This window comes from Mus pahari, chromosome 1 (assembly GCF_900095145.1).
Source record: "Mus pahari chromosome 1, PAHARI_EIJ_v1.1, whole genome shotgun sequence".
Lineage (NCBI taxonomy): Eukaryota > Metazoa > Chordata > Mammalia > Rodentia > Muridae > Mus > Mus pahari.
In genome coordinates, this window is record NC_034590.1 from 90,772,848 (window position 1) to 90,793,274 (window position 20,427).

Genomic DNA, 20,427 nt, shown 5'->3' on the forward strand with positions numbered 1-20,427 from the left:
AGAGAGAGAGAGAGAGAGAGAGAGAGAGAGAGAGAGAGAGAGAGAGAGAGAGAGCTCTAGGGAATCTTCCTCATTCTCTCTCTCCACTTTATTCAGGGGCTCTCCATTAAACCCAGACCTCACTGATTTGGTTAGTCTAGCTAGCCAGCTTGCTCCAGGGATCCCTGTCTGTGGCATTGGAGTGTTAGAATTACAGGTAGGCCTCCATGCTGACCTTAATGCCATGCTGGCATTAATGTGAGTCATCTTCACACTTGCATAGCAGGCCCTGTGAGCCATGTCTCCAGCCTCTATCTGGGGTTTTGCTGTAGTACCACTAGTCTGTAGCAGAGTAATATTGTTTTAGGCTCTTCAGATCTCAGGGGGTTATTTGTGAAAGGGGAACAATATTAGTATTTGGCCGATAGGGTCCTGCTGAGGAGTAGATAGGGTGGTGTGGGTAAAGTTGTCCAAAGGGTGCAGCAAATGCAGGCTACCCAGCCTGCCAGCTTTTGTTGCTCTGTGTGCATATTACCATTCAGTCGGATGCATGCAAGCTGCAGTCGGTGGTCCGAATTCATCCATAACAGCTGGTAGCTATGTACCATTGAGGGTGACTGTCAGTGGCCAGTCTGTTAATTTCTTGACACTGTAACAAAATACCCAATGCAAATAACTTAAAAGAGGAAAGATTTATTTCATTCATGGTTTCAGAGGGGTTGGGCCATGGTCACATGGCTTCATGTGCTTGGGCAGAATGCCATGGTGACAGCATGGAGGACAGTGCTTCACTTCCTAGTGCACAGAGTAAGGAAGGCACTGCGACCAGGTAGAACCTTGAAAGGCAAGTCTACTTCCTTCAATGAAGCCCCTCCTTCTAAAGTTTCCACAACCTTCCAAACGAGTGCCACCAACTGGTGATCAAGTGTTTGACAAGTGAACATTTCCTATGCACACGTTTGTCTTGTGATGGCATAAAGCTGACCCCTTTTCAGAGAAGCATGTCTTTTTCTATGATGTCTGTGGCTCACACACTAGAATGGCCATTTATGCACTCAATCAATTGTAAAGTATGCAGCGGACTTTAGGCTAGATACTTGGAACACGGCGACATGCTAGGCATGACCCTTTGGGGATCTGCCTGTGAGATGGGCAAAGAAGTGGTCAAGGGGAAATTTTTTGAAAAATTGTGATAAGTGATACAGAACATGGATGGGATGCTCATAAGAAGGTGAGAGGGGATGCTGTTGGAGGTGAGGGAGTCCAGGCGGATAGTCGTCTCTGCGAATGTAGACATTAAGCAGACTTGAGGGGCAGGGCAGCAGCAGCCACATGGTAAGTGGAGCTCCCCTGTAGCATTCCGACATTTCCTATTTCTCAGCATTTCTCTCAACATTGTAACTATTTTAATGTGTGATGCAGGTGACTGACATAAAGGAAGTGGGAACAATGCCTATGTCCCAAGACCCATGCTCCCACCCAAGATGCTCGATGCTCAATGGTCATGCTTCAGTGCCTTCTCCTCACCTTTGTCTCTGACCACTTGGAATCAGTCTTATCTGCTCTTATCCACACTGAAGGATCCACACACCATTATGTAGCTCAGTCCCAAGGAATCGACTCGGATCCTTTTCAGGCCCTGTGTAGGTAAATCAAGTGAACCAGGGCCAATTTATTTTTTAGTAGCAACAAACCCAATATAAAGTTGCCTGAGTGAAGGAAGGAATTAATTGATGTTTGTCTTAGTTACTGTTCTATTGCCATGACAAAACACCGTGACCAAGGAAACTTATAAAAGAAAGTGTTTAATTTCACTTTTCAGGCTCACGGTTTCAGGGGTGAGGGCAAGACCATCATGGTGGGGGACATGGCAGCAGACAGGTAGACATGGCTCTAGAGCAGTAGCTGAGAGCTTACATTTGATCCATGAGCACAAGGCAGGGAGGGGAGTTAACTGGAAATGGTGTGGACTTTCAAAATCTCAAAGCCCACTCCAGTGATAGACATATCTACTTCAACAAGGCCACACCCCCTAATCCTTCCCAAATAGTTCTACCAACTGGGGACCAAGCGTTCAAGCATGTGAGCCTGTGGGGCTATTCTCATTCAGGCCACCACATCACTGACAATAGAAAAGTTCAAGTTCAGAGTTCAGGCACATCTTCATCCAGGAGCTTCTGTACCATTGCTGGGAATCTAGTTCTCTCCATATTGAAGACTTCTGCTTTCTTACATCTTTGCTTTATTCTGAGGTTGGTGGACCTTCTCAGTGTAGCAGGTTCTAGAAGATAACTGAGTATGTCATTCCAAGGATCTCTGTGTGTTTCTTTCTGAGTTCAAGGCAAAACCCAGAAGTTCTTCTAGTTAATCTAGCCAAAACTTGATTAGTTCTGGCTAGAACACATGTCTAATCTGGAGCCAGTCACTGTGGCCAGGCAGAGAAAGGACACAATTAAGAAAGGACTAGGCCATGTCATTACGCACGATGCAGTTGGCTTCAGCTAAACCACATGGAGGACAGGGGAGAGTGGTTTTCTTTAGGATGAGTCATGAGGTTTGAATAGCCTCTCAGCTGGAATTATGCAAGATCCTGTAATCACACAAATTTCATTGGGACATTCCTGTGTAATTTTTTTTTTTTAGTACCAAAAACATTTATATTCCCTCTAAAGATTGAGGGAAAGATACAGTTCTGGAGAAAAGAGAGAAAAGAAAAATCATTCTAGTTTGAGCGTTTCATGCAGAAATGGCATTCGAATTGTACCAAAACACAGAGGATAGCTGGATTTATTAGTTGGAAATACAGAAGCACATTTCATGTGGAGGAGATGGTTTGAGCAGAGGCAGGGAGGTAGGACATAGGAGGTTTTACTGGAGAGTTGTGCAGACAGATGCTGGAAATACTTAGCTCTGGATGTCTAAGAATTTGAACAGTCAAGCCACCTGGAAGTCAAATGATTTCCAAAGGAAATAAACTAACAGATTTCTTTTCTTTTTTTATAGGCTAAATCCATTCTGCAGGCATTCCTTGAAGATTCAGGCTATGGAATACAGGATCTGAAAAGCTTCCATTTGGTTGGCCTTGGTCCTACTCTATGTGCTATGGACCCCACTGAAGTACAACTTATAAAGACCTCAGAATTCAGGTAACTATAATACTAGAGTGCAAAGTGAAAAATGTTCCACTCATACATTCATCATTCCATCCATCCATCCATCCATCCATCCATCCATCCATCTACCCACCCTCCCACCCACCCATCCATTTACCCTCCCTGTCACCTATATACCCACCCATCTATGATCTGTGCATACATGCATCCACCCATTCACATACCCATTTATCTACCTGTCCTTCTGCCCATCTATCAATCTATCCACCACCCATCCATTCTTCACCAACCTATCCATCCATCTATCCATCTATCTACTTATCCATCTGCCCATCCATCCATCCATCCATCCATCCATCCATCCATCCATCCATCCATCCATCTATCCATTCATCCATTCACTCTCCACTTTCCAATCTTTGTCTCTTTCTGGGCTAAAGTATGCAGTGGGATTTGCTGGATCCTGTCTAGGTGCTGAGATTATTTATCTTTTGTGCACTGCTTGATGGCCGGAGAATTCCCCAGACTCACCAGACCCTTCCTCTCTAACCAGGGCAGTGGTAGCCAGAATTGGGACACTGCTCTGCAGCACCCCTATCTTAGCTGGATTTAAGAAGAAAGCAGAAGTTGTATTTGGGAGACCCACTGAGTGGACCAGCTCCATCTTGCAGGAGCTTGGGACCATTGCAGGTAAGGGGCTCCTGGGTACATCCTTGCTCTTTAAATTTAGAATTGGGACTAAAGCAAAGCATAACAGAACAACGTAGTAATCCCCAGCCACGTGAAGCAAACATGAAGGAGTTCTAGTAGAATCTGGATATCAAGACTTAAGTTGCAAGAGGCAGTGTCCACAAGTCTGCATTTTACATGGGCCATCTCAGGGGTTCTTGCGCACACTATCGTCTCAAAAATCATTGATCTAGAATGTGATTCAGTTGGCTCCTAAATAGATTTATACCCAGTTTTAAAGTGTGTAAATGAACCTCCCTCTGGGCATACTCACCACCGTAGGAGGCCAATCAGGGCTAATGTGACCCACATATTTTCCTGAGTTGATTAAGGAACTGGATTCCCTAGTTGGCTGTCTTGTGAGGCAAGGAATAGTACTTTCCAGGGACTCATTGATCTGTACATTACGCAGCACCATTAACAACATTGTAGAGTTCCACAGCTTGAGTGTCACACTCACAATCCTTTCTCTCCCTAGCTGGGGTAACAAAGGCAGAGCTCCAAATGTTTGACAAAGAACTGATGCCGTATTTCCAGCCATCAGCCATAAGATGCCTGCCTGGTGAGGTATTCAAAGTAAGTGCCTCATTTCTTTAGGGAGAGATGGGAGCTCAGTCTCCCTTCACATCATACAGGGACACAGGTAACAGGCCTGGATCCTTGGAGGTTACCAGCCAGCCCTTTGCTTTTAGGGCCAGAGAAGATCTACATGTCAATGATGGCCGTCCAAATAATTTCAAGTGTTTTTTTTTTTTAAAGTTTTCATTTTATTATTCTTTTTGCCTATGTTACTGATTGTGTATTTCTGGAGGTACAGCCACAAAGCCCCTGGGGACAGATACCTTTCAGAATCCAGACGCTTTCAAGTTTTGTAAAATTCATAGTATGTGCCTTTACACCTCTAGCAGTGTCAGAGGGAGCATTCATAAGCAAACATATTCATTTTTTGGGGGGAGGGGGAAGAAAACCTAACATGTCATACTAGATACACTGTAAATAGCCTCCTGTCCATTCAGGTCCAACTTCTGCTGGCTTGTTGTAAACTTTGGAGAAAAAAAAAATTCAGCTTTCAGAGCCCGTGGATTTTGGATTTGCAGACAGGCATTGGGGGGTTTGAGAGGGCAGGATGCTTTGTGAGTGGGGTTGACCTTGTGTTTTGTGTGTGTGTGTGTGTGTGTGTGTGTGTGTACATGCATGTAGAGGCCAGAGGACAACCTCAGGTGTTGTTCTTTTGTTGCTGTCTAGCTTTTCATTTATTTAGAAAATTAAAATTAATCACTTAGTGTGTGTGTGTGTGTGTGTGTGCACATGCACACAGGAGTGCATGTATGAGCCATAGTACACATGTAGAGGCCAGAGGACATCTTGAAATGATTGGTCTCTCCTTCCACCACGTTAGTCCTGGGGATCCAAGTCCAGGCCAGGCTTGGCAGCAGGTGCCTTTACCTTAATGCTGCACTCATCTTTTTCCTTTTCAACTTTCAACGTATGTTTGAGTATTTTGCCTGCATGTGTGCCTGGTGGCCAGGTATGTGTAATGCCTGCGGAGTCCAGAAGGGGACATTCCTGAGATTGGAGTTTGTGAAGCCACTCTTTCACTGTTCAATCAATTGATTGTTCAGTCTCCCTGAACTCCCACCTCAATCTTGTATTGTCTGAGACTGAAGCTGTGAGCCACCATGTGGGTGCTGGGGCTGGAGAAAGGAACCTTTGGAAGAGTGAGGAGCAAAAGCTCTGGCTGCCAGGCCCCTCCCCACCCCATGCACCCCCGAGACAGCATTCTTCACGGATACAGAACTTGACCAATGGCAGACGAGCAAGGGACTTAGCTGGCCCCGTTTCCCCAGTGCTAGGGTACTGGCTGAGTTACCTCCCCACCCTTTTCTGTTTTTGAGATAATGACTTAATATACTGTTCAGTTTGCATAAGCTTGGTATGTAGCCCAGGCTGGCCTCGAACACCATCCCATCTCAGCCTCCCTAGTGCTAGGATTATTGGTGTATGCTGCTACTCTTGGTTCCGTTTTGGTGCTGCTGCTTTTGAGTGACACAGAGGCACATCCTGTCTACCTCACCGGGATGCTGGACGCTTACAACACTTCTGCACCATGGGCAACTATTTGAGGGAAAGAAACAGCTGGCCTCAAGGCCACTGCATTAGTTACTTACCTGTTGCTGTGAACAACAACAACAACAACAACAACAGACAGAACCAACTTAAGGAAGGAGGGATTTATTTCAGCTCAGGTGTGATGGGTGTAGTCCAGTATGGCAGTTGGGTCACTCGGTCTGTGTCAGACAGGAAGCAGAGAGGGCATAGAGGCAAGACCAGGTTGTAATTCTCAAGGCCCACTAATGCTATACTATACTAATGTATATCCAGTGTCCTACTTGTACAGAATGGTTCCACAACCTGCCAAGTGCTATCAACTGAGCACTAACTTCTAACACAGAAACCAGAGAGGGACATTTCTGACTCAAACCATTACAGCCACCGAGCAAAAGCAAATTCCTTCTTCCTCTCTGGGCACGCTGCACTGGGAGGCAGTGACTCACGGCACTCCCTGAGCACTTCCCTCTGGTCATGTTTAGAGTATAGTTAGGGTGGCTTCTTTGTTCAGGCGGTTAATTGCCTATTGCTGAAATTTCTGTTTCATCGACATCAGGACGGGCTCCAGGTTAGATACATCTGGAGTCTACAGATTCTCTGGGGAGGAGGTTATAGCACAGTGCCTTCAGGGGTCAGGGAGATGAGGTCAAGGTTGGGTGTGGCCTGAGCTGAGCTGGAGAGCCCTGGTTACACGGGGAAAGGGTGTGTGTGTGTGTGTGTGTGTGTGTGTTCCTCACCCCAGATACATTAATGCTGTGTGACCACATGGGCCTCGTGTTGTTGGATCTTCTTTGCTTTTTTCCAGGGACAACCAGAAACCTTCATTTTTTTTTTTTATGTGAAATCTCCTGATTTTACATGTTGGTAGCCAATTTGAATTTATTTTTGAAAACACCATAGGCCTAGGGATTCAATCTGGCTTGTGGACCACAAATCAGCAGCAGAGGGAAGGCAGCTAATGTTTGTAATACAGACTCTGTTAATGATAGGTGTGAGTCAGCCTGCCAGCTACAGAGGGAAGGACAGTGCCCTAGACAGGAGGAAGGGCACAAAGCTGCTTCCTGTTTGGGAGAATGCAGATCCCTATTGGGCCCAGAGGGAAGGTCAGGAGGAGAGGCAGGCAGGACTCCCATCCTGAAGGTGTCCTTGCTGTGTTGAGGAGCCTAAGCTCCTGGCGTGGTGGTGGGGAGAGCGGGGAAGGGTTGCAATCAGGGGAATTCAATTTCAGAAGGCATCTGCTTGGACAGAAGGCAAGGGAGAGGCCAGGAGGAAAGGAAGGGATAAAGGAACAGAAGAATGTGGAGTCCTAGCTTCTGGGGGATGCTTTAGAACAGTCAGGGGATGTCAGAGGCTCTTCTGCCAGGCCATCTCAACCCCGTCTCCCTGGTGCTAGCCACCAAGTCCCTTTGAAGCTGTGTGACTTCAGAACATATCTTGTACACTGAGAATCACAGTATGCCCAGCAGAGTTCACCACATCTGCTGTCCATGGCAGCATTAACAGATAAACAACCAGTCATGGCTCTTGAACTTCGCTGAGCTACCGGGATTCCAATAGTCATACCAAAGGGACAGGGATGGTCTTGGAGGTGAGGTCTCTGAGTCACCTCAAAGTAAGTCCCAAAGCCTAGAGAGGTGACATAATCTGGGAAGATCACACAGCTGGTGTGCAGGCAGACTCAGGCTGGCATTCAGGCCAGAGCTTGCTCTGGCACAAAGTAATTACCAACACTCACATGGAAAGCCAAGAACCCTTTTAATGCTTTTAATTACTTCAAGGAAAAGTCTCAGCTTGGAGCAAGAATGGCTTAATACCCTTGTAATACTTAAAAATCTCCCACGCTTTCTTTTAAAAGAGGGTTGGTTGACAAATCGAACGGGGGGTTCAAATACAGTTTCCTTCAGCCTCTATTTAATGCTTGCTTACAGCCACGGTGCAAGGGTATGACAAAGTTGTGACGCTCCGAGCAGCTAAAGGAGGTTTGGAAAATCTGAAGAGGGTATACTGAGGTCTCCCCCCCCCCCCCCGTCCTCCACTTTCCTGCCTGCAGGAGCTGTCCACGGAGCAGATCGCTTCCCTGGGGCCTCAGAATGCAGCCTCTGTCACCCACTCCCAGCGCCTCCTGCTCAGCTCGGCACAGTTGCAGAGTCTCCAGAGAGCACTAGATGGCGCCAAGACTCACTCCTGGCAGACCGATCCTATGAGTTCCAGCCCTACCTGGCCAGCCTCCACTGGGTCCCCAACAGGTGAACAGAGCAACACCTGCCTCAGCCCCAACCCCATTCCCCTTCTCTGAACCTTGGCTCGCCCTGCAAGGTGGGAAGGGTCCCATGATTCAGGGCTTGATAGGCATTGGGTGTCTGCTCTCAAAGGTACATCTTAAGTTCCCACCAAGTTTCCTTTAAACACTGTCAACCTTTGCATCCACCTCAGGGATCTTTAAAAGACTTTAAATACCCTGGGTATGACCCAGAATCCACGGAGCCAGAATCTCTCAGGACTCAGTTCATTTCAACGACTCCTTCATCTGCCTACTTACTGCCCAGTATTACTCAATCACTGTATATCTCTTTGATACCTAATATGTAGGGACCAAGAATATGGATCAGGTGATGATGTCTCATTGTCAGTAAGATCTCAAAGCCATAAAACAAGGGAGGCAATAAGCAGGGGCAGGTGATGTTGACTGAGGACTAAGCAAGATGAGGAGGAAGGAGGAAGGGAGGGGTGAGGTAATGAAGGAGGGAGGGAGGGAGGGACAGTTCCCCAGAGCAGTTGCCATTGCCCATGGTGCTATGGCTTCCTCTTCTTTTGTTAGCTTCTCCCCTCTGTCTCTCACTCTCTCACATCTTTCTGACACCTGTCTTGAGTGGGTACCACCTTTGCAGCAGGTGTGGGTTTATACTTCTAGGCAGTTTAGAGGAAGCTGGATACATCTCCTTTGCTAACTCAGTCATGGAAGGGTAAGAGAAGACACGGTGTCAGCGTGACTCTGAGGCCTGTGGTGGAGAGAGAGGATGATGGGGACGGGTTGCATTCTGAGTAGGGGGTAAACCTGAAAATACCCAGACTAGGAAGAGAACTTGGTCCCTAAATAGGACTCCCTTCCCTTTCTTCCTCTCCCTGTCTCCTTCCCTTCTTCTCCTTAATTAAAGATCCCCATATTCACTCCCTTCCTTCCGCAGAGGATGTTGAATGAGGACCTGACCATTTCTGCGGCCACAGGTGGCACCACCAAATAGGAACCATGTTTTTTTTAATATACTTTTGTAAATTTTCACTGAAACATAGAATTCATATGGTGTTTTGTATGATGATAAAAAATCAATAACACATATAGCTTTAAACACATGTAGCTTTAAACACATGTAGAAGGCCTGGAAGTTATGTGATAAACCTTTCCCCTTTGTCCCCGATCTTCCAGCCTTTCAGTTCTTTTCTCCAGGGGTAGCCAATGTAGTCAGTACCTGATGTATTTGTCTACACAGTCTGCACCAACACAAATAAGTCACGTCTACACAAGCCTTGCCCTTTTACAAGGGCTTATTGTATCCTTGTCCTACATCCTGCATTTTGGATGTGCGGATCTGATAATACCTCTCAGAGGCATTCTGTGCCCTCTGTGGGAACAGAACAATGGCTGGTTATATGGCTGAGCCTTAAGTGCCTAACCAGACCTGTATGTATGGATTCTCAGTTGGATTATCATATTTTCTGTTACAAATGACGCAGCTGTACAATCTTGCCAGTGGCAAATGCTCTCTTAAGTTAAGAGAGATTGTCAAATTCTCTGCAGAGAGGTAGGCATCAGTTTTCTCTTGAAATGGCAACGTCAGAAAGACTCTAATGCCCTTCCTTTATTTACCCTTCAGCCCCACCCTCACCCCATCGGTGAACCCTTTTTTGGGAGCCCAACCCTTTCTTAAACACCCGGGAGTGATGTTTAACTGCAGATTCCCAGGCCTTCCCAAGAGTTCCCGAGTCAGCAATGCACCCAGGCACCTGCAGCTTGGATACACTCTGCTCCCTGACCCCTTTCGATTAAGGTCTGGTGCATGCTGAGATACGCAATCCCGTTTTGTTCCCGTTCCTCCATTACCCCCATTTAAAGGATGAGGAAGTGGAGGCCTGCAGGGAGCTGGCCATGCCGCCCCTCTGCAGCCCACAGCGACTTCCTGGGGCCTCTTGCCCTGTGCTTGCTTTCAGGAGAGCCCGCCTCCCAGGCGCTTCAGCTTGGCTGTACCCTGCTGCTTCTGATGGCTAAGTCCTGATGCCAAGTGGCCTGTTGAGTGTTGCAGGAAGCTGGTGAAGGTGTGCAAAGACAGAAGCTGCTTTCAGACTGGGGGAAACCTTTACCTGAGGAGCCTTATCGAGGGCAGGGAGACCACGGGGCCTTGGGAAAATAATTATTAAAACCATCTTGCATTCTTAAGCCAGCCTGTCTCCCTAGTGGGTACTTTTTCCCATCCCATGTTGACTTGGAAACAGAGAAGCTGTGGTGATGGAGAGAGAGAGAGAGAGAGAGAGAGAGAGAGAGAGAGAGAGAGAGCGAGAGCGCATGCCCTTTTAGCCAGGGGGTGATTTCGTTTCCAGTCTGGCTTGATTTCCCTTCCCTGGAGCACCAGGCATCTTTGGATTTCTTCTTCGACACTTAGCTGGGCTGAAATAAATGAATCTCTCAACAGAAGCCAATATTCTTGCCTGATTGCTGCAACTAATTGATGTTTTGGTGGGTATCACATTGCTTGGAAATTAAAACATTTAACATGGCTCAACATTAAATCAATTTTTAAATACATTTTCCAGATGTTTCCATTTCCTTGGGAATCAGTGGAGTTATAACTTAACCTTTCTAAGCATTTTTAGTTTTAGTGGAGGGTGTGGTTTTAATCTGCTCTGGGCTTTGGTGAATGGGCTGAAATAAAAAGATATAAAAATATATTGGATATGTCAATCATTGAAGTGATTTCTGACCAGAGTAGGAAACCCAGACCCTCCCCTCAGCCCACTTGATCCTTCTGGGATGAACTTATTTCTAGAAATTGCCAAGTTCTTTTGGCCTTAGCGACAAGAAGTCAGAGCAATGGTAAGGGTGGGGCAGCACTGGCCTTTACTGGAAGCTATGTCATCTGCAGGGTGACCATTGTGCTACCTGGCATTCCTCGTGTGGTAAGTGGGGGTGTCCTGAGTCTCTCTTTAAAAATTATTTATTTTTATTTTATGTATATGAATAATTTGCCTGTATGTGTGTCTGTGTCCCACATGTGTGCCTAGTGTTTGTGGTAGGCCAGAAGGGGGAGTTGGATCTCCTGGAATGGGAGTTACGGATGGCTGTGAGCCACTGTGGCGGTTTGAATAAAAATGCCCCTCATAGGGAGTGGCATTATTGTAGGTGTGGTCTTGTTGCAGGAGATGTGTCACAAGGGGTGGGCTTTAAGGTTCCAGAAGCTCAAGCCAGGCCCAGTGGCTCACTCTGTCTTCTGGCTGCCTGCTGATCCAGATGCTGCCTGCTGATCCAGATGCTGCCTGCTGATCCAGATGTAGACTCCTCAACTCCCTCTCCATCCAGCACCAAGTCTGCCCGTGCACTTCCATGCTTCCCACCATGATGATAATGGACTGGACCTTTGAAATGGTAAGCCAGCCCTCATGAAATGTTTTCCTATGAAGGGTTGCCACAGTCACGGTGTCTCATCACAGCAGTAGAAACCCTAACGAGACAGCCACCATGCGCGCGTCCTCTGCAAGAGCAGTAAGTGCTCAAGTAGCCGAGAAACCTCTCCAGCCCCCATCCTGGGTCACCAGTGAATACTTCTTAGGCATTGCCATTTGAAGAGGAAGATGGGAAAAGGAGCCGGTGTGAGCCTCCCAAAACCTGTGGTTGAGGGAATCCTGGGGAGGCTGCTGCTGTAGAGGCCCCTCAGAGCTCCGGTTACAAGCCTGAGACACCACACCCGGATTTTATTTTATTATTTTTAATTTTTGCAACTTTTTTTTCATTAAAAATTTAAAGTTACAATATAATCTCATTACTCTCCCTCCCCTTTCCTCCCTATGGTTTTGTTCTGTAAAATAAAATAAAATAAAATAAAATGTGGGTTCTGGGAATTGAATTCAGGTAAGACATGGCAAGCAGTGTTTTGACTGAGCTGTCTGTCTAGCACCTCCATTTGTGTGTGTGTGTTTGTGTGTGCGCGAGCATGTGAGTGTGTGTGTCTGTGTGTCTCTGTGTGTAGGGAGTGGGGAGCTCACAGGTATACTTGATCACATCTGCCCACAGAACTCTGAGATCTGCTTACTTTGTGGCCTTTGTGAGTCATCTTCTGTTTTGATCACTGATTTCTGACTTCCCTGGCCACACCTCCCCTCTGGATAATCATAATGGCTCTCCATCATAAAAATGGCAAGCTGACCTCATCAGGCTGCTCAAGGGCTGTGACTGTATGGCCAGCTCATTTCATGGTCATCAGGACCTGCCTGGTTGGGTCCTGAGATGATTCCGCTTTGCAACACAAGGAGACTGAGCCCCAGAAAGGTTAAGGAACTCTGCTGAAGGCCTTCTACTTAGTAAGGGACCAAATCCTGACTTCTTCACCTCTGTGCAATGCTACCTCCTGAATGGGTGACTTTAACTTCTCTAATAAGTTAGATCAGAGAAAGATTCTGTAAATCCCTTCACCTCCTCTTCTGGCAGGAGGCCAGCTTGCCTCACAGCACAGATAATTGGTGATGGCCTCGGGCAGAAAGACAAATCTAGCTTGTGCCCTGCAGGACCCCCGGGGTGTCAGGCTGAAAAGAGTCCCTTGCATGCAGGGAAGCATCAGGTCACACTGGCAGGTGCTGTCCCATTCACCTTTCAATGTCAGCCCTCCCAGTGGATTCCCAGCCTCCACCTCCTTGCAGGTTTTCAGGTAGATGCAGGGATGAAGGTCACTTGGGCTCTCAGAAGGATGTGCTGCTGACCGTGGTTCTGACTGGGTGGGCTCTGTGCCGTCCTGGCTATTAACCATTTTGAATATTGTAGATCTTTTGGCAGACGCTTCACTTTTGGGCTACTCAGAGGCTGAGCCTGGATTGCTGAGGGCTGGAAATCTTTTCTGCAGCCCTAGCCTGTTGGGTAATGGAAGATGAACTCAGTTTTTTTTCTTTTTGCTCTAGTTCTGGTACCCAGCCGGTCAGCCCCAGTAAATGGTGATGGGTTGTACTGCCAATGAGGGGTCGTGCTGCATGTGTGAGAGAACTCGGGGAGGAGAGAGTGTTCTCAGCTTTGTTGAAGAAAAACTGTCGTGGGCGAGGGGGACATGTTCATATCAAATAGTTGTTGCTTTGACCTTAAAAGTCCATTGCCCTTGAGGTTGGAGAGATGGCTCACAGGATAAGAGCCACTTTTGTTTTGGCAGAGGTGTAGTTCTTAGCACCCACATGGTAGCTCACAAATGTCTGTAACTCCATTTCCATGGGACCAAACACTCTCTGACCTCCAAAGATACTTAGGCCCACTTGTAGTGTACAGCTATACACTCATACACATAAAGTTAAAAAAAAAAACAAAAAACAAAAAACAAAACTTTGTCCACTCTTTCCTCTTGAAAGACCCCAATAGTCTGTCTGTCTGTCTGTCTGCCTCTGCTAAAGTTTGACCTAAGAAAAACTTTTGTGGCCTAGGTGTGGTATCAAACACTTGTAACCTCAGTACTCCATAGGCTAAGGAAAAGAATTCTGAGTTCAAGGTCAGCCCTGGCTATCTAGTGCGATCCTATTTCAAAAAATCAATATATGCTGAGAAGGTAAGAACTGCCAGGCCACACAGCACACTCGGCTGCAATTTCTAGAGAGTGGCCTGGAAATGATTCTCATCTGCAGATTTATTTTGGATGTCTGGTGATTCTGGAGACCCTCCAGTCACATGGGCAGTTTATCTCCCTGCCATATCTGCCTCAGGGACTGGCCGTTCCAGAAAAGGAGGCGAGTCCTTCCGGCCCTTCCCTGGTAAGTGGGCCATATTTACTTTAGCCCACTTCCTGGGCTGTACTGGGGCAAACCAAGATGCCAGAGACATATGGAGCAGAGCAGTGTCAAGAGCGATGTGGAGAATTTCTTCTAGCCTCTGAGACCTTCTGGCACATTCCTCTATGCAGGGGATGACACAGTACACTCAACAATTCTGCTTACTCCCTTTGCTAGGACTCCATACTCAAGCCGTGTGCCCCAGACTTTGATTCTGTGTGATAATAGTGTCTCTTTAGATGAGTCTACATCTCTACCCAGCTAAATTTAAGATTTGGTTACTGCAGTGTGTATCTCTACCCAGCTAAATTTAAGATTTGTTTACTGCAGTGTGAGTAGACATGACATAAGCTAATAGAACTTTTAAACATTCATGCCAGATATTGCTTGCCTCTTCGTGGGAAGGGGGCACATGGAACATAAATGAGCTTAGTCCCTACCATGGAGACAAGTCTAACCCAGCTAACCCCAGACATGCCCAGTGAAGCCTCAGTAAAGCTAAAGACTCCACCAAGTGGTGAACATTGGCTCTTTGCACAGGGGAGGTCCCTTTCTATTACTAGGTAGATGACATACCTTATTTCTTGCATTTACCTTCCCGTCATCTACTCAGTACATTAGTTAAGCCACTCTCTGTTTCTAAAAAGTGCTATACTAGTCGATAGTGGATAATGGCTCCTCACTTCCTCCCATACCCAATTATTTCCTGTCTCTAAGCCTAGAAGCCCTAGAAATTGGGTCCCAGAGGGAAGTTGGGTTGGAGCTCATGCTTGTCACATGGAAGTTCGGCACATGTTACCAGGACAGACTTTGTATCTAAAACCTCACTGAACTACTCCACTCGGAGCACTCACTGTTCCAGCGACCAGTCCCTCAGCCTCTGCAGGTTAGATTTTTATTCAGTTGTTGGAACAGAGAAGGAACCTCCCTTTCCTTTGGGAAATAAAGTGGCTAGCCATCTTAGAATGATGGGAGAGAAGCTGTATGAAGGAGAGGAATTCAGAAATGAACTAAGAGTGCTGATTAGATGGCTTAGTAAGTCTTAGCTTTGCAAACACAAGACCCGAGTCTGACCCCCAGAATCCACGTGAAAAGGGCTGAATGTACGCTTGCAGTTTCAGATACATATAGGGAGGCAGATACCTACAGGTCGCACGGTCTTGCTGGCAAGCCAGCCTACTCTACCAGGCCCGGGAGAGACCCTGGTTCACAAAGCAAAACTCTAAGGTGGACAGTACTGGAGGAGGAATTAAACTTGGTGTTGTCGTCTTCTGGCCATAGCACATGAGTGCACACATTATAAACACCCATACACACACACACACACACACACACACACACACACACACACACACACACACACACAGAGGGAGAGAGAGAGAGAGAGACAGAGAGAGAGAGAGACAGAGAGACAGAGAGGCAGAGAGAGACAGAGAATCAGAGACAGAGACAGAAAGAAAGATACAGACAGACAGGCACAGAGACAGAGGGCAGGGTAAACTGGGAGAATCCAGTTAAGAAATGGTGTTAACAGAACTGGAAATGTGTCTTTGCAGTTAAGAGCACTTGCTGTTCTGTTCTTCCGGAGAATCCAAGTCAGGTTGTCAGCGCCCATGTCAGGCACCCTGAATTCTTACGCACGTAAACACACACGTGAATAGATAAAATGATATCAATACTGCAAGGTCTCTCTCTTTACGCACCCCCCTACTCCCTCCCTAATACACCAGGCAAGTGAGCTACACCCCCAGTCCTTCCAAATGGCTTTTACTGTGGATGGTTCTGAACAGCTTCACGGGAAAATACTCACAGAAATCTTGGCCTTGAATTTGAACCTCTCGTATACCTGAAGCTCTGATGAGTTAACAGGGCCCAGACTTTATTTTCACACCAACGACAAAGTAGCAAATAATGCGTGAGGCCGTGAGCCCTGGGCCTGGTTAGGGGACTCTTGTGAGTCTCTGCCCCTCCCCTGGGCTGTACTTCCTTGGGAACTGGGTCTTAAGGGTGTGAGTCATTCACACCTACATTTGGACTGTGGTCCGTTTAACTGGACAGATTCTTCCAGTCCTCCAGGGCAGCCAATGTCATCTTTTTTTTCACCTTTCTCCTGATTTAGCATCAAAAAGGACAGGTATTCTGGGTGTCCAGGAGAGGCCTATATTCTCATGTGGTAGCATTTGCTCATGGCAGCCTGCTTCATTAAGTCTGATTTGGTAACTGGCATTCAGCAGTGCCCTGTTGTGGCTTGTCAGGAAGACCTCTCCTGCCCTTACACAGATGCAGTGGTCATTGCCCTTGGTGGCTGTACCCGTAATCCAGCATGTGGTGAAGAATGTGGTTTCTAGGTTTGTGTAGGGTAATTCCTTACCCATGGTTTAAATTACCCCTTACCCTAAATTACTAGATTAAAAATTTTTGAAATAGGGCTGGAGAGATGGCTCAGCAGTTTAGAGCATTATCTGTTCTTCCACAGGTCCTGAGTTCAATTCCCAGNAACCACATGGTGGCTCACAACCATCTGTAACGGGATATGATGCCCTCTTCTGGTGTGTCTGAATAGAATGACAGTGTACTCACACACGTAAATCAATCAATCAATCAATCAATCAATCAATCAATCTTTTAAAAATTCCTGAAACAAATAACTCATAGCCTGTAAATTTCATAATAGAGCCTTGAGCTGACCCAGGATGTGAACTACCCTCTTGTCCAGAGAGCCCATGCTGTGTATGTACCCACCTATCATCCATGGAGTACCCATTTTGGTTACTAGGTTGACTGTAGTGACCTCGGAGTGTCTGTGTTCAGGGATTCCTTATTTACTTAGTAAAAGAAGTGTGAGAATAGCAGTGCGGTCAAATCATTCTGCCAGAGAGCAGCGGCACAGAGGATCCCAAAGTCAAAGTGCAACGATGCTACTTTATGGGAAGGAGGAGAAAACACAAAGATATGATCTTTATTTTACTGTGCTTCTGTAATTATTCTAGTTTACTAGTATTAATTAATTAATTCCATATCATGCCTAACTTTTGATTCAAGCTGGTCACACGGGTATGTATGGATAGGCAACAACAGTCACGTGGGGTTTGTTCAGTTCATCTCTGTGCGTAATGATGCCCTGCAGGCATCTCTTGGGGGACTTCCCTTTCTAGGCTCTGTGGAACTCTCTCTTGGTAGATGTGAAAGGGTAGATTTTCAGAGTGGAGACTTGTTAGGGTTTAGGTTTTAAAAGTCCTTATGGGTTAAAGGGCTGGTCCTAGTTACTGGCTCTATTGGGAGGTAGTGGTAGCTTTACAAGAGACCTGGTGGAAGGAGGTTGGATGACTGGGGACATGCCCTTGAAGAGAATATTGGAACCTTGGCTGGTTCTCTCTCTCTTTGTTTCCTGGCCACCATGTGCTGAGTAGCTTTGGGATTGCCATGGGTTCCCTAACATGGTGTACTGTCTGTTATAGGCTCAAAGACAATGGAGTCAAGTGTCCATGGACTGAAACCTCTGCATCTGGGAACCCAAACAAATCTTTGTTCCTACGAATTGTCTGATTTATTTTGTCACACTAATGAAAAGCTGACTTACACAGGTCTGAAATTCCCCTAAGCACATTGCTGGGAACCACTTTATTTCTTCCAGAGAAGATTTTCATGCCAAAAGCTGTTCTGTGTAGAGGTTGGAGAGATGGCCAGCATAGGTGAACATGGAGACCTAAATTTAGATCCTCAGGGCCCACATACAAAGCCAGGTATAGCATGTGCCATAATATCAGTCCTGGGGAGGCAGAGACAGGCAGGTCTCTAGAGCTTGTGGGTCAGCTGGCTCGGGTGAATAAATGAACTCCAGCATTAGTGAGAGACCTTGTCTCAAAACAATGATGTGCCACATATGGGACACACACACACACACACACACACACACACACACACACACACACGTATGCGCCTCCCCATGCAAACACATAGACACATATGTATACTCCCCCACCCCCAAAGTGCTACTGAATTTGTCCATGCAAGTCTGAACACCAGATTTTGGAAGCTCCTAGTGTCTGCTCCTTCCTCGGAGAATTTTTATGACCTTTATCATTTTAAAAAGCCTCAACCACATTGCCTGGCTTTTTATTTACATTTTGGACAATTTCTGCCTTCCATCTATAAATTTTTCTGCCCTCTTTTACCTCTTTTGCTTGTCTAGGGAGCCTGGTTAAGCTACTTAGCCTCTGGTGTCCAGCTGGGATGGGCTAGTAGGTCCCAGCAGCAGGTTGGAGGGTAGGAGGAGATGTCAGGGCCTTTATTCCTTCAGCTTCCTCCTGACAGAAAGAGAGGTGGTGTGGGCCTTCGGGCTTGGATCCCCTCAAAGGCTCCTGTCGGGCAGCTCTTTTATAGGTAATTTCTCTCTGGGGCCAGGACCTGATCCCTTCCCATCCTTTCCCTTTCAGACCTCCCGGGCAGGGGCTCCCTGCTGTTGCCCATCGCAGGGCACTTCACACCCTGTTTCTTTTAACCTTACCCACAGTCTTGTTTTGTAAAGAGTTTCTCTCCTAAACTGTTCTCAATTACCCAATTTGAGGCGACACACCCATTTCTTTCTTGAAACCTGCTTCATTTCACACATCTAGTATCAAAGAATTAACCCTTAAAGGCTACACTATAGAATTTCCCTACTTCCTACCTCAATATAGGCAGAATCAGGTCAGTTGATATTGCCTATTTTATCTGATCAAGTTTGTCCTTGATGCCACAGAGATGCAAATGTCTTACTACTACGTGGGGGCAGCTTAATACTGTCCTTGTGGCTAATGACTCTGGATGCAATTGTCAAATTAATCGGGTGTTTCCTCAAAGGACCCAGCCTGGGAGCAATCCAGTTCCCCAAACAAAACCTCACCAGGATGTCTGCAAATGACTGCCTCTGGGTGCCTCCTAATTGCAGGCTATTTATGCGCCTCATTGTGGTAGGCACGGTCCCTTTCACAGTCCATTCATACGGAGGCACTAGTGGGTAATTGTAGCAGACAGCCTTGAAGATGGTCCCAGATAATTCTCCCCTCCTGATATTCAGGCTCTTGTGTAACTCTGGCCCGGGTGGAGGCTGGATCTAGTGACTTGCTTTTAATCAGCGGGATGTGGGAAAGTGATGGAATGTCACTTCTGAGATTAGGTTACTAATGACTGGGACTTGTGTCTTGCTGGCATCAATCTGTTTTGCTTCCTCACTCTGATAAATCAGTTCCCACATGGCAAAGGGGGTGAGGGTGGCTTCCGGCAGCACCTCATGAGTTGTGGATCCATCCCTAGGCAAGAAGCAAGATGTTTGATGAGGGCTCTCATCGAAAGACCTGTAAGAGACCCTGAAAGCAAGCAGAGGACCCAGTTGATCCGTGTTCCAAGTCCCTGGCCCACAGAGACAGAAGAATAAGCTGGTGTTTGAGGTTTCTAAGTGTTGGGATAATTTCTTACACAGAAATAGGCACCTGATACCCCAGTGTAGCCCAATGTGGGTCGGGAGACAAAGTACAATTTACATTGCATTCCTCACAACAAATAGACAATTGATCAATCCATGAGGGTTCTGTGTGTCCTCAGCTCTTTTACTGTGAGCAAAATTTCTCCCTTCCTTTTGTTCCTTTCTCTGAAACCGTAGAGAGAAAATATCTAGTAAAGCCAAACCCAGCAAAACTGAAGGATGCTTTTTCTTCTTCTCCTTCTCCAGAGTCTTTGTATGCATGTAGTTGGGTTCTGCTGAAACCTCCTGAGTCGCTAGGCTTACAGCTATGCACCATCATGTCCGGCTTTTATCTTGTAGTGATGAATTCTACTTTTTTTCCCCCAACACTCTGAAGAAACCCAGGACCTTGTGTACTTTAGGCAAGTGCCCTACACGGAATACATCTCTAGCCAAAGAATGATGTTCGCTGGGTTTTTGATTCTTTGTTCATTTGGCAGAAAAATCTAACTCTTTTTTACTTTTACCCCCAAAGTTGCTGCCAAACTCTTTAAGTTCAGAAGTGGAGGGACCTCCTCTGTGTTACTATAGTCCACCTTTCTCGGACAGAACAGTCAACAGGGATGTAAAATAATGATTGATTTATGGAAAATATTCAGGACAAGAACCTCTCAGCTTATTGTGTATCTCACTACTCAGTATATTATACATACAAACAAAATCCAGCCCAAATGCCCTTATGGTGTGCAAATCGCACCACTCTGTTGTGCGTGGCACAACCACTGTGAAAAGCTCTGGACGTTAGATGAGGTGGCTGCAGGAGCAGAGTGAGTTAGACAAATATTGGCTAGAGATTCAAGGATATGCATCTGGTGAACTTGATGAAATGATTTTAGAGGCTAAGGCTGTGAGATCGTCCCGGCCAAACGGTGCTGTCGTGGTGGAGTGTGCCTGCCGTGCTTTTTTCAAGCAGGTAGATCCCAGGGGCAGAGGCCTGGGACATTCCTATGGCTGCCAGTGGAATAAATGTTTGTGTTCACATCCCAG

General features: G+C 46.5%; 1 protein-coding gene across 1 annotated transcript in view; it reads left to right on the top strand.

The window, feature by feature from the left end:
• Otoa (otoancorin) overlaps window positions 1–10,358 on the top strand; it is a 79,869-nt gene extending 69,511 nt beyond the window's left edge. Inside the window, exons 25-29 of the mRNA XM_021210191.1 lie at window positions 2,983–3,125; window positions 3,646–3,782; window positions 4,300–4,397; window positions 7,981–8,176; window positions 10,137–10,358. Coding sequence (XP_021065850.1) covers window positions 2,983–3,125; window positions 3,646–3,782; window positions 4,300–4,397; window positions 7,981–8,176; window positions 10,137–10,201 — 639 coding nt within the window. The 3' untranslated portion in view covers window positions 10,202–10,358. The remainder of the gene's footprint in view (window positions 1–2,982; window positions 3,126–3,645; window positions 3,783–4,299; window positions 4,398–7,980; window positions 8,177–10,136) is intronic.
• Window positions 10,359–20,427: the final 10,069 nt, after the last annotated feature.